The following is a 12,521-nucleotide window of genomic DNA, read 5'->3' on the forward strand; positions in this document are numbered from 1 at the left end:
AACCCATGGACAGATGTGCTGTAACTGGATAGAATCAGCCATGTTTATGGACAATCCGATTCATAAACCCAAATTAGAAGAAGTGATCTCTTACCAGCTACTTCTGAAGAAATGGTGCTGCAGAACGTTCTCCGTCTCCTCCACGGCTGAAGTTTTCACAGTGTTACTGAGAATACTTGCAGTACAATATTGTTTCCTCGGTTATCAGTCTCTGGTGGGAGTGTATCACATGGCCGTACATCGTTATCTGAATTAGCGTGACTTATTGTGTGATTAAGTGATCAGAAGCTGAAACAGTTGAAGCCCTGAATAGGATGAGATAACTGCAATATTTAAAAGGAATGGACACAGTGAAACAAAAAGAAACAAGAACAAGGAATGCCACCGCTCTATCGATAGGCAATCTGTCCATGACAGCCACCAACCATTGGTTACATAGGGGCCTAATGTTATCTCCAGAGCAGCAGAAGACAAAAGACACAGGTTGTGGAGCAAAAATCTGCGGCATCGGTTGTGCAAAGTATGTTAGAGACTTTTTGGGAATTCAATATTGTAAAAGAAAGAAGCATATTGTAATTTATGCTGATGACCAGCTCCTATTCGTTGACTCGCGCACTTTATAAGGGAGATAACTGCAGATACATGCTGGCTTTTCAACATTTCTCCTTTTGTTTTTTAAACACAATTCTCCTCTTCCAAAAAAAAGACCGACCAAAAATCTCCAAAGACAAAGCTCACTGTAAAAAGTCAACAATGGCAATTGCAATAAGCCGCAGTATTGATAAGTCATGTATGTGCGTCCAATTGTGCATCAATCCAGACTACTATATCAGGTACAGAAAAAAATCAGTCCTATGTAACACTCGTGTTGTGAGACAATTATATATATATTCAGTTTACTATTACCGATATTAGTTGCTGCTTCTGTATAAATGCGACATAATAACCCCAGTGATCAATCACGTGCAGCTTTTTCTCTCTCTTTCTTTCTCTCTATAAATTGCTGTCATTGAATGATCATCCGCACCAATGTAATGTGTAAGGGCCGGCTTATGGCCAGGCATTAAACTCATCTTTTGTGGCCCATTGTGTCAATTGTTGTGAACACTAGTGATGCATAACCTCAAGTGGGTCAGGTGGAAACTGGTGACATTTCTACTCCAGGCAGCACTTAGGCATCTCCTAAACATCCTCCTCAATGGTCAACTCCCCAACTGCAACAGAGCATAGTTGTATGATGTGTCACACCCAATGCCTCTCTGTTACCTACAAGTGACAATGCCAGAAATATTGTGTGTGACATTATTATTAAGGCCAACTATGATATCAGTGATGTCATCCCATCTTATTTATAGTGGAAAAAATGCACCCAAAGATGCAGCACAGGATGGAAGAATAAAAGTAACTTCTAAACTTATTCTTCCGCCCTTGGTCTTTTGGCATTTTGGTGCTTCCAATTGCTTTTTCATGGATCGTATTGTATTGGCCTACCACTGCTGGTTCACAGCGCTTTGTAAATGTCATTAATATTTTCTTGGTGCTTTTAATTGGATGTGGTAAGAAATGACATGTGGCCACCATTTTTCTGAACTGTAAAAAGTTATTAAAATGTTAAAATATGCAAATAAAAATTTGTATAATTACATTACCGCTCACCTGTCCGATCCCTCTGTTTCTCATTGTCACTCGATAAGCTTTCGCAGCATCTTCTGATCACAACTGCTCCAGCTGACTTCCCCGGGCCTCTCATGCTGGGGTGGAACGTCTGGCATTTTTTAAGACTGGGAGAGTTTTGAGCATGCGTGCCAAGGGTCATGGAGCATGTTTTGATGTCAAGATGCCATGAACTTTTAAGCATTTTAGTATAAGCAGCTGTGAGCTGAAGGTACAATGAGGAAGGGGAAGGTAAAAGAGAGGTGGAGAGGAGCCAAACACTTGAGTGGTGATGTGAAGAGGAGCTGGAGAGGCAAGTGGTGAGGTGTTGAGGTGATGGAGAGGTGAGCAGTAAGATATGACAGAGCCGGAGAGGTGCGTGGTTAGGTGTGGGGAGCCAGACAGGTGAAAAGTGAGGTGAGCAGTGAGATGCAAAGGAGCCAGATGGATTAGCATTGAAGAGCAAAGGAGCTGGAGAGGCAAGCTGTGAGGTGTGGAGGAGGTGAACGGTGAGATGTGGAGGGGCCAGAGACGTGACACTGAGGTGGGGAGGAGCTGGAGAGGTGAATAGTGAGGTGTAGAGGAGCCAGAGAGGTGAGCAGTGACATGCATAGGACCGAGAAAGGTGACAGTGAGGTGCAGTGGAACAGGAGTGATGAGCGGTGAAGTGCAGAGGAGACAGAGAGGTGAGCAGTGAGATGTGGAGGGGCCAGAGACGTGACACTTAGGTGCTGAGGCGCTAGGAGAGATGAACAGTGAAGTGTGGAGGAGCCAGAAAGGGGACAGTAGTGAGGTACAGTGAAACCGGAGATTTGAGCGGTGAGGTGCGGCGGAACCAGAGAGGTGACAGTAAGGTGCGGAGGAGCTGGAGAGAAGAGCAGTTAGGTGCAGTGGACCTGGAGAAGTGACAGTGAGGTGTGGAGGACCTGGAGAGAAGAGCGGTGAGGTGCAGAGGAGCTGGAGAGGTAACAGTGAGGTGGAGATGAGCTGGAAAGGTTAGCAGCGAGATGTGTATAAGTACAACCCCTGGCAAAAATTATGGAATCACCATGCTCGGAGGATGTTCATTCAGTTGTTTAATGCTGTTGAAAAAAAGCAGATCACAGACATGACACAAGACTAAAGTCATTTCAAATGGCAACTTTAGGGCTTTAAGAAACACTAAAAGAAATCAAGATTAAAAATGTGGTACTCAGTAAGGGAAATTTTTTCAGACCAAGCAGAGTGGAAAATATATGGAATCACTCAATTCTGAGGAAATAATTATGGAATCACCCTGTAAATTTTCATTTCCAAAACTAACACCTGCATCAAATTAGATCTGTTCCTTAGTCTGCATCTAAAAAGGAGTGATCACACCTTGGAGAGCTGTTCCACCAAGTGTACTGAAATGAATCATGGCTCCAACATGAGAGATGTCAATTGAAACAAAGGAAAGGATTATCAAACTCTTAAAAGAAGGTAAATCATCACGCAATGTTGCAAAAGATGTTGGTTGCTCACAGTCAGCTGTGTCTGAATAAAAAACGAAAAAGAAAAATGAGAAAAGAAACGGGGGGGCGCAGATCTAAGTGTAGTATTTTAGTAATATCGAATTAGAATTAAAAATTGCTCTCACCTTTGTGGTGTCTTGTTATCCAGCATGTAACCCTGTCTTTAGGGAGTAGAGTAGTCGTCTGGATCTGCTGGCCTGCAGCTCAAAAACAGGTAAAACGAGCTCCGTTGCAGGAGACTCGTCAGAAAGTGCAAGAAAGAGTTTCCAGTTTGTCAGGGAGCGCTTCCAGGTGATTCATTACTTACTCCAAATCTTTCAGGAATAATCCAGTTTATCTTTATATACAAACAACGTTTTTCGGCTATACATAAAATTAGCCTTCATCAGGTAAAATCTTTTAAGGTTACATTTATATAGAATTAAAAGAGGAGGAGGAACTAATCCAACCTCTCGATCAATTTTCATCAGTTTAAAACATATGTGCACTTCTAGAAGGTATTAAGCAGTAAGTTAAAAGTCAACTCTATATTAATTTAGAAAGGAAAAAAAAAAAACCATCACTATGTATTGTCCTTTCCTATTCAATAAAAAAAATGTTCTCTTTAAAATTAATAAAATTATTTGTCATATGACTCCATTTACTATCCTATTTACTACTTCACTGGTAAGGGAAAATTATTTCTCCCGATTCTAGAATATAACGATGTCATCGATATTAAGAACTCCATTTTTTATCTTATCTACTACATCACCAATAAGGGAAAAATATTTCTCCCATTTCTAAGGTATAACAAATTTATTTAGATGAACCAGTATCTGCCAGGATTAGAACTCATACATTTAGATTCCCCATATCTACAATACTTGCGTATTTACTGCGTTGAGCCACTCGCAGTTATAGTCTCTGGGTGCTTAATTTTTCTTTTTATTCTCTTTAGCTTTTCTCCCTCTACCTCATTTACGAGGTTTGCAGACTTCGATTTTTAACCCCCAAAATTTAGCGGTATTATATGTTCTCTAATTTATCATTGAGGCCGTCTGGGTACAGAGTCCTCAATCTGTATGTCCAGAAGGCCTCCTTTTTATTTAACTGTTGTATCCTGTTGGAAACATCTCTAGGGATCTGTTCAATCAGTGTCAAAGTAACATTGAATTCTTTTTTATGTGTTAGCAAAAGGTGTCTTGATAGACTATGGATAAGGAGACCAACTCTGGCATTGTGTCTGTGGCCATTCAGTCGGATTCGGACCATTTGCGTGGTCCGCGCCAATACTGGAGGCCACAGTTACAATTTATAATGTTTATAACAAAGTCGCTTGTACATGACAAATGTTGTTCTATCTGAAATATTTCACCTGTACTCTTGGAAACTATTTGTTGTTGTTTATCTGCTATATTATGGCAGCACTGACATTTTTTCTGGTTGCATTTATATACTCCAGGTTTATTCACCTTTTTTGAGCAATTGTGGATTTTCATTAAGTTTTTCAATCAGCTGGGAGCTACCATGTTCCTTATTGTTTTTCCCCATCTAAATGTCATATTGGGGACTTGTGGTAATACATTTTATAGCAAGGGATCTTGTTTTAAGATATACCAGTGTTTTTTCAAGATTCCACAAATTTTTTCGTTATCTTTATTATAGGTTGTAATGAAATTGAACTGCCATTTCTCATCATTAGATTTCAGGGGAGATTTAGTTATATCCATGACAGCATTTTCTCTCACAGTTTTTTAAGTGCGTTTTTCTCTAGTATTTTCAAGCGTTTTTTTTCAAACATTCACCCTGAGTTTTTGCTAAGTTTACCTTATAAGCTTGTTGTATTAGGGTTTTTGGATACTTTTATCCCCGAAATCTATTAATCAGGATTTTGCTTTGTGTTATATAATCCTGTTTACTACTATTATTTTTCCTTATTCTTAAATATTGACTAAATGGAATATTATTCTTCCATTTAGTATAGTGTGCACTTATATAATGTAAATATCCATTGATGTCTACTTTTTTAAAATGTGTTTTAGTTACTATTTTCTTTTTCATATGTGAAATCTCTAAATCCAAGTAAACTATTTTTTCAGCGCTGATAGTGAACGTAAAGGAAATACCCCATGTGTTTTGATTCATTTCCCTCACCAGCAGTTGGGCTTGTTCTATATCCCCCCTCCAGATGATTATTAAGTCATCTATAAAACAAAATAAATTTGCAAAACTTGGGGCTACCCGAGTCCCCATTGCGGTACCATGCTGCTTCAGGTACAGTTGTCCATCAAACTCAAAGACGTTATGGCGCAAAATGAATTGCAAACCAGTCAGAAGGAATTCTACTTGTTCATCCGGCATTATTTATTTCATTTTTCTCCAAATAAAATCTGGCAGCTCTTATACCTAAATTATGTTCTATATTTGAATATAATGCTACCACATCTAGGGTTAGAAATAAAAAATTCTCCTGCCAATCCATTCCCTCTAAGAGACTAATGAGGTGGTCCGAGTCTTTCAAATATGAGGTGTAATGCAGCGCCTTGCTGCATTGCTAAAATGTCCAGGGGGTGTGTTCTGGCTGACCATGTACCTCCCCTCAGGTGACTGATCACATGACTGTGACATCATCACAGGTCCTGTGTGCACAGACTGATATATAAACCCTGGTAGTTTTGAAACAGGTGTAAAAGGCATGGGGCCTGATCCCTGTGTGTGGGACACCATTAGCCTTGAGAGGCTGGAAGAGAGAGGCCTGGAGAGGCATGGTGAGGCAAAAGGCTAGATCCCTGTGTTTGGGACGCAGTAGCCCTGGAAGGCACGTGGCTTGGAGACCACGGCTGGGGAGCCTTAAAGCCACAGCTGTGGCAGAACAGAGCTGAGAGAAGCAGTTAAGACCTGGCAAAGGTAAAAATGGTTCTTTATATGGACATTGATGTTGTACCTTGCTGAAGTCTGTATCTGAAGCCAAGCGGGCATAGCTGCCAATGAAAAGGCTCTAGGACATTACATGTGTAACATGCCTGCGAGCCATTGAGATGGACTATGTCATAAAAATGATAATTTGACCGTTGATAACGGGGTAGCTACACTAGAAGGGGTTGACGTCAAGGTGGGAGGTTACTTGCTGGTCCACGACACCATGGGGAGTGACACAGACCCCACAACTGACGGTGACGCTATGAAAGTAGAAAGAGAGTTCAGTCAGGAGGGGCTAGACGAGGGGAGAAAGTCCCCCTCTCGTTGTCGATGTTGTAAGGGCCACAAAATGGTTGCTCCTGTAGTCTTTGCTGAAAGTGAAAATAAAGAAAATGTAATGCTGTGTGCCTTTGTTCCAAGTGTGGATCCTCCTTTAGAGGCAGAATAGGAGGTTGCCAGTAGCAACCTCCGGTACAGTACTGAGACAGAAGGATCAGGATCTGACAGCCCTGAAAGAGGAGGTGGCCAGTCATGACCAAGAGCTGGAGCCTATCAGGCAGCAGTGTCAGAGTGACGTGCAGCAAAAATTGGAGGGAGCAGCGAGGAAATCAACAAGTGGAAGATGTTCCAGAAAATTAAAGAGGCCCTCCGCAGGACCCAAGAGGAGGTTGTTCAGTTGCAGTTTGATAAAGCGGTGTCTGAAGATGAGCTCTGTGAGAGGAAAGATCATTTCTCCCTGGTACAGTTAGAGCTGATGCAGGAGAAGCAAAAGCTGGATGAGGGTCTACTCCAGAGGGATAGGGAGCTATCTGTCTTAAAAGGGGCACTGCAGGATAAAGTTTATGGACGTGATCAAGACCTAGAACGACTGCGCAAACATTTCAACCAGGAGCTGTGTGAATCCAAGAAGGAGCATGGTGAACTAATGAGGGAGCTGCAGCAATTCCAGGACCAAGTAAAGCCTCTAATGCAGGAGAAGGAGCGGCTGGTGGACTCTCTGTACCAGCGAGACCGGGCGCTATCCACCCTGAAAGAGGCAGAAATGAGGCATGAAAAGTTCAATGGGGAACTGCAACAAACTAAGAGAGGCTATGAGGATCTCCTCAAGGTTAAGGAAAAACTAGAGGATGATAAGGCGGATGCAGAGCACAGGCGCCAAGGTATTGAGACCACTCTGCAGGACACCCGTGATGTAAATGATGATCTCAGCAGAAAGACCCTAGGTCTGGAAGCTCAGGTGAAGGAGCTGCAGATGTTCTGTGATAATCTCCAGAGGGCAGAGACGTGCCTTAAGGAAAGAATCAGCAAGATGTAAGCTGAGCGGAAAAAGATGAAGGAGTCTATCGGAGAAGCCACAGACCAGGGCCAGGAGTTGGCCACTGGAGATGGGAGATATGAAGCAAATACCTCCTCGAATAAGGTGAGCTCGGATGATTCGGTGGATGTTAGAGCCGAGATCAAGGAGCTCAAGGAGACGCTACAAGCCGATGTAAAGCAAGAGAAGTTTGAGAGACTGGCTGTTGAGAGCCGAGTGAGCGCATTGGAGACAGAGAGGTCTGAGAGAACTCTACTGATAAAGGAGCAGTTGAAGCAGGAAGAGCTTCAGAGATGGGCTACTGAGAGGCGAGTAGCTGAGCTAGAGGAAGAAGTTTTCAAGCTCAAAGGTCGCCTGGCAGAGTATCACTCAGTGAACGAGGCCTCCTTGGAGAAGGAAAAGGGCAAACAAGTTGCACTTACTCCTTTATACCATGAGAAGGTGGACGTGAGAAGAGCTAAGAGAGTATTAACAGAAGATAAGTATGAAATGGAAGTGGTCAAGATGAAAATTCTTGAATTTGTTGCTGTGAGTCAGCTCAGGGGAAGCATACAGGGTGAAGAACCTGAAATTCAGTTGCCCCTGAAACTTGAGCCAGATGATCATTTTGAGACCACTGGTGAGACAGAAACCTCTCGGCACAATTGCCTCATAGATGTACCCAAAGATTTGAGAGAAGAATGCACCAGAGAGTCAGTGCATGAAGAGTTTAAGAAGGCCGTGGGAGTCTGTAAGGTGTACTCAACCTCAGAAGCTAAACAGCTGGTGGTCCTGTCCACGACCGAAGTCACAGTGAAGAGGGTGGCGATCCTAAGTGACATGCACTGGCGATGTATTCGCATGAAGCGTTTTCTCTGGTTGAAGACGGAACAAGCCGTTATACAACTGGAGCTTATGAGAAAAGCTCACAGCCTGCGGGAAGAAGTCATCCGGGTGCCTCATGTTCTGGTGAGAAAGCTCAATGGGAGAAATGGCCAAATCATGCAAATGATGGTAAAGAAGTCTGGTGTGGTGAAAGTAAGCAGTCCACGTGATCGTCAGGACTGGATACCAGACGAATCTTGCATATATACGCATGCTGATGGAGTACCGAGTGAGCTACCTGCGAGAGGTAGAACAGTTGAATCTCGCCAGACTGCGAGTGGAAAGACAGCATCACCTGAGCGGCAGAAGGTGACAGCCGTCTAGAAATTGTGAGACAAGACAGAGAAAGGGCCCCCTAAATAACAGAACAGCTACAGCTGAAGTTAGGGACCTTTCAAGATGTCCTGAGGATAGCGGGCGTGGGTTTAGAGGTAGTGAGACCTCCAGTAACTCAGGTCTGAGAGGCCCATACAAATGACCCAATAGAGTACGAGACCGTACGGAGTCGGACCGGACCTTAGATACAAGGGCAAGTGAGTCACACTGCATTATTGACCGCTGGGAGCGGGGCAGGTCTGACAAGGTTACGACTGACCACTGGGAGCGGGGGAGGTCTGACAAGGTTACAACTCGGAAATGTGACTTGACAAAGTTAGTGACAATGACAGATGGTAGGTTCCTAAGGAATGGGCTAATGTTGATGACTAATGTTCCAGGGGCTGAGCAGCACAATTGTCAAGTACATGGTCTCTGTGTGAACCGTGGGTTATAATGCGATTGTGTATATTATGTGTTCAACTCCACAAGTTTGAACAGAGGGGGGGATATGTAATGCAGCGCCTTGCTGCATTGCTAAAATGTCCAGGTGGTGTGTTCTGGCTGACCATTTACCTCCCCTCAGGTGACTGATCACATGATTGTGACATCACAGGTCCTGTGTGCACAGACTGATATATAAACCCTGGTAGTTTTGAAACAGGTGTAAAAGGCAAGAGGCCTGATCCCTGTGTGTGGGACACCATTAGCCTGGAGAGGCTGGAAGAGAGAGGCATGGAGAGGCATGGTGAGGCAAGAGGCTAGATCCCTGTGTTTGGGACGCAGTAGCCCTGGAAGGCACATGGCTTGGAGGCCACGGCTGGGGAGCCTTAAAGCCACAGCTGTGGCAGAACAGAGCTGAGAGAAGCAGCTAAGACCCGGCAAAGGTAAAATGGTTCTTTATATGGACATTGATGTTGTACCTTGCTGAAGTCTGTATCTGAAGCCAAGCGGGCATAGCTGCCACTGAAAAGGCTCTAGGACATTACATGTGTAACATGCCTGCGAGCCACTGAGATGGACTATGTTATAAGCAGTTTATGACGTGTAATAAATAGAGATGAGCGTTGTTCGACTCGAACTGTTCGCCAATCTCAAATTCGAGCTGTTTTGGGCGGTGTTCGAGCCGTTCGGCAAACACGAACGATTTGAGAAAAATTCGGCTGTTCGAGGTTATGTTTGATAACTGTTCGTGCACCAAAATCATAACTGGATTTTTTCTCAGTAATGATGAAAATTAATGTTAATACGCAGTTTGAGTGTACAGCGGGGCGGGGGGAGGGGCAGGGGATGGATCTCTGCAGGAATAATGAAGATCTCCATTTTTTTTTCTCTTTCCCACATTTACAGTGGGGAGGTGCAATCTGTCAGCCTATCAGCAGCGCACACACGGAGCGAAGTGCTTTTTTTCACACAAGCAAGGGCATGTGTCATTGGCAGTGTATGTCACATGTCCTTGCCCTATAAGACCAAGCCATTTTCCCCATCGCCACGATTTTCTCACTGCTGCAGCTGCATGTTAGACGGCACCGCTGTTGCTGTGTGAGCTATACCTTGCTAATTTCAAGCCAATTTTCGCACAAATCTACAGATAGCTTGGGAGTAGGGAATAGTTGTGATTGCAGTCCTTTTAAGGACTAGGTAACAGCATTTCCTATGACTTTTATCAGGCAGGTCTGTGCTCTTAAATAGATAGGTTGTGGGAGTAAAGACTAATTGTAATTGCAGCTCTTTTCAGGACTAGGTTACATCAGTTCCTATCAGTTTTTGCCAGGCAGGTCTGTGCCAGTGCTGTGCAAGTTTTTTTCACAGCATTTGGCTGATTCTAGCAAAGCTAATCCTTTTTGGCCTATTGCAGAGTGAGTTAGTCAGTGGAGTAGCCTATCTGTGTTGCAAGATATACCACCTGTGTATAGAATACCAATTTTTTTACTGCACCTAGTGAAGTAAAATCTTTTGGGCATAGCATCATTCTATTAGTTCATCTATACTGACCTCCATCAGGTTGCAAATTAAAAATAATTTTTATCTGCATCTACCTATGAAAAAATATTTGGGCTTCTATCTGTGTGTAGGACTTGTTCTATTAGTCCATCTATACTGACCTCCATCAGGTTGCAAACTGAATATAATTTTTTTCTGCATCCAGCTCTGAAAAAATATTTGGCCTTCTAGCAGTGTGTGGGACTTTCTCTATTAGTCCATCTATACTGACCTCCATCATGTTGCAAACTGAATATATTTTTTTTCTGCATCTACCTCTGAAAAAATATTTGGGCTTCTAGCTGTGTGTGGGACTTGTTCTATTAGTCCATCTATACTGACCTCCATCAGGTTGCAAACTGAATATAATTTTTTTCTGCATCTACCTCTGAAAAAATATTTGGCCTTCTAGCAGTGTGTGGGACTTGTTATATTAGTCCACCTATACTGACCTCCATCAGGTTGCAAATTCAAAATAATTTTTTGTCTGCATGTAGCTCTGAAAAAATATTTGGCCTTCTAGCAGTGTGTGGGACTTGTTCTATTAGTCCATCTATACTGACCTCCATCAGGTTGTAAACTGAATATATTTTTTTTCTGCATCTACCTCTGAAAAAATATTTGGGCTTCAAGCTGTGTGTGGGACTTGTTCTATTAGTCCATCTATACTGACCTCCATCAGGTTGCAAACTGAATATAATTTTTTTCTGCATCTACCTCTGAAAAAATATTTGGGCTTCGAGCTGTGTGTGGTACTTGTTCTATTAGTCCATCTATACTGACCTCCATCAGGTTGCAAACTGAATATAATTTTTTTCTAATTCTAGCTTTGAAAAAATATTTGGCCTTCTAGCAGTGTGTGGGACTTTCTCTATTAGTCCATCTATACTGTCCTCCATCAGGTTGCAAACTGAATATATTTTTTTTCTGCATCTACCTCTGAAAAAATATTTGGGCTTCTAGCTGCTGTGTGTGGGACTTGTTCTATTAGTCCATCTATACTGACCTCCATGAGGTTGCAAACTGAATATATATTTTTTCTGCATCTAACTCTGAAAAAATAGTTGGGCTTCTAGCTGTGTGTGGGACTTGTTCTATTAGTCCATCTATACTGACCTCCATCAGGTTGCAAACTGAATATAATTTTTTTCTGCATCTACCTCTGAAAAAATATTTGGCCTTCTAGCAGTGTGTGGGACTTTCTCTATTAGTCCACCTATACTGACCTCCATCAGGTTGCAAATTCAAAATAATTTTTTGTCTGCATGTAGCTCTGAAAAAATATTTGGCCTTCTAGCAGTGTGTGGGACTTTCTCTATTAGTCCATCTATACTGACCTCCATCAGGTTGCAAATTAAAAATAATTTTTTGTCTGCATCTAGCTCTGAAAAAATATTTGGCCTTCTAGCAGTGTGTGGGACTTGTTCTATTAGTCCATCTATACTGACCTCCATCAGGTTGTAAACTGAATATATTTTTTTTCTGCATCTATCTCTGAAAAAATATTTGGGCTTCAAGCTGTGTGTGGGACTTGTTCTATTAGTCCATCTATACTGACCTCCATCAGGTTGCAAACTGAATATAATTTTTTTCTGCATCTACCTATGAAAAAATATTTGGGCTTCGAGCTGTGTGTGGTACTTGTTCTATTAGTCCATCTATACTGACCTCCATCAGGTTGCAAACTGAATATAATTTTTTTCTCCTTCTAGCTCTGAAAAAATATTTGGCCTTCTAGCAGTGTGTGGGACTTTCTCTATTAGTCCATCTATACTGTCCTCCATCAGGTTGCAAACTGAATATATTTTTTTTCTGCATCTACCTCTGAAAAAATATTTGGGCTTCTAGCTGTGTGTGGGACTTGTTCTATTAGTCCATCTATACTGACCTCCATGAGGTTGCAAACTGAATATAATTTTTTTCTGCATCTAACTCTGAAAAAAAATTTGGGCTTCTAGCTGTGTGTGGGACTTGTTCTATTAGTCTTTCTATACTGA

At 42.3% G+C, this 12,521-nt stretch overlaps 2 protein-coding genes across 2 annotated transcripts in view; one reads left to right on the top strand and one right to left on the bottom strand.

Annotated features, from left to right (window-relative positions):
- The window catches only part of LOC141173025 (C3a anaphylatoxin chemotactic receptor-like), a 134,566-nt gene extending 134,303 nt beyond the window's left edge, over positions 1-263 (bottom strand). The window contains exon 1 of the mRNA XM_073657651.1: positions 95-263. The gene's annotated coding sequence lies outside the window, so the exon portion shown is untranslated. The remainder of the gene's footprint in view (positions 1-94) is intronic.
- Positions 264-6,669: 6,406 nt separating this feature from the next.
- LOC141171678 (formyl peptide receptor 2-like) overlaps positions 6,670-12,521 on the top strand; it is a 37,931-nt gene continuing 32,079 nt past the window's right edge. Inside the window, exon 1 of the mRNA XM_073655340.1 lies at positions 6,670-6,791. Coding sequence (XP_073511441.1) covers positions 6,670-6,791 — 122 coding nt within the window. The remainder of the gene's footprint in view (positions 6,792-12,521) is intronic.

This window comes from Phyllobates terribilis, unplaced genomic scaffold, assembly GCF_046119375.1.
Source record: "Phyllobates terribilis strain yellow unplaced genomic scaffold, ASM4611937v1 Scaffold_12__6_contigs__length_324123572, whole genome shotgun sequence".
Lineage (NCBI taxonomy): Eukaryota > Metazoa > Chordata > Amphibia > Anura > Dendrobatidae > Phyllobates > Phyllobates terribilis.